The sequence below is a fragment of the Bison bison genome, unplaced genomic scaffold (assembly GCF_000754665.1).
Source record: "Bison bison bison isolate TAMUID 2011002044 unplaced genomic scaffold, Bison_UMD1.0 scf7180017860790, whole genome shotgun sequence".
Taxonomy (NCBI): domain Eukaryota; kingdom Metazoa; phylum Chordata; class Mammalia; order Artiodactyla; family Bovidae; genus Bison; species Bison bison.
Genome location: NW_011491362.1, coordinates 2744 through 4196, shown reverse-complemented (window position 1 = coordinate 4196; position 1453 = coordinate 2744). Strand labels below are relative to the sequence as shown.

Sequence of the window (1453 nt, the reverse complement as noted above, 5' to 3'; positions counted from 1 at the left end):
AGGTTGTATCATCTGTGTATCTGAGGTTATTGATATTTCTCCCAGCAATCTTGATTCCAGCTTATGCTTCATCCAACCCGGCATTTTGCACGATGTATTCTGCATATGAGTTAAACAAGCTGGGTGACAATATACAGCCTTGATGTATTCTGTACTGCTACGTGTATGTATCACTACCTGATACTGTATTACATATACTGTTTGTGATCATCTGACTTATCACCCAAGCTACATGAATTACACAAAGGCAAGAATTTCTGTTCTATTGCTGTATTCCCACCAGGGACACAGATTTCATAGACTAGGAACTAAGGAGCTTGAATCAAGGGGTCCAGCTGTGACGGTTTCTAAAGGAAAACACTTCTGTTCCTTCAGGTTTCATCATAAGGCCCTTATGATCACATGGATTTGGGAAGGGAGGACAACATCAAGGCACCAGGAGGGTAACAAGCTTTCCCAGCACAGCTGCTAATAGTGCCCAAATAGAGGACAACAAAAACTTGCTGGGTTCTTGTAATTTGGGCTGTGGAATTGGAGCATGATAAATAACAAACCTTCTTGTACATAGCGAGACCAAAGTCAATGGAAAGACTCAGTCAAACCAGCAGTGTCTCTGAGTTCATACTCCTGGGACTTTCCTCGTGGCCAGAGGACCAGAAGCCACTCTTTATCCTCTTCCTCATCATGTACCTGGTCACCATAACAGGAAACCTGCTCATCATCCTGGCCATCCGTTCTGACCCCCAACTGCAGACCCCCATGTATTTCTTCTTGAGTTTCCTGTCTTTCATTGACATTTGCTTCTCAACAACCATTGTCCCCAGGGTGCTGGTGAACTTCCTGTCAGAGAACAAGACCATCTCCTATGCTGGATGTCTGACCCAGATGTATTTTACATATGCCTTGGGCAACACTGATAGTTATCTTCTGGCAGCCATGGCCTATGACCGCTATGTGGCCATCTGTGACCCCTTCCACTATGTCACCATCATGAGCCGCCGCCCCTGTGTCCTGCTGGTGGCCTTCTCCTGCTCACTGCCTCACCTCCACTCACTCCTACACATACTTTTGCTGAATCAGCTCACCTTCTGTGACTCCAATGTTGTCCACCACTTTTTCTGTGACATCAACCCTCTGCTGAAATTGTCCTGCTCCTCCATATTTGTCAATGATCTCACAATAAAGACAGAAGGGCTGGTGTTTTGGGTGACCCCCTTCCTATGCATTGTTTTCTCGTATGTGCGAATCCTCGTAGCAGTTCTCAGGATCCCCTCAGCTGCAGGGAAACGCAAAGCCTTCTCCACCTGTGGCTCCCATTTTACTGTGGTGATCCTGTTTTATGGAAGCATCTTTTATGTCTATTTACAGCCCTTGTCCAGCTACACTGTTCAGGACCGAGTGGCAACAATTGTCTACACGGTCCTGTCCTCCATGCTCAACCCTTTCATTTACA

The 1453-nt window shown here is 46.1% G+C and overlaps 1 protein-coding gene across 1 annotated transcript; it reads left to right on the top strand.

Annotated features, from left to right (window-relative positions):
- Positions 1-582: 582 nt before the first annotated feature.
- On the top strand, positions 583-1446 carry LOC104982878 (olfactory receptor 1L8-like; the record flags this gene model as incomplete). Its single annotated transcript, XM_010832314.1, has 1 exon — positions 583-1446. A coding segment is annotated over exon 1 (864 nt), but the record flags the coding sequence as incomplete, so codon positions are not given.
- Positions 1447-1453: the final 7 nt, after the last annotated feature.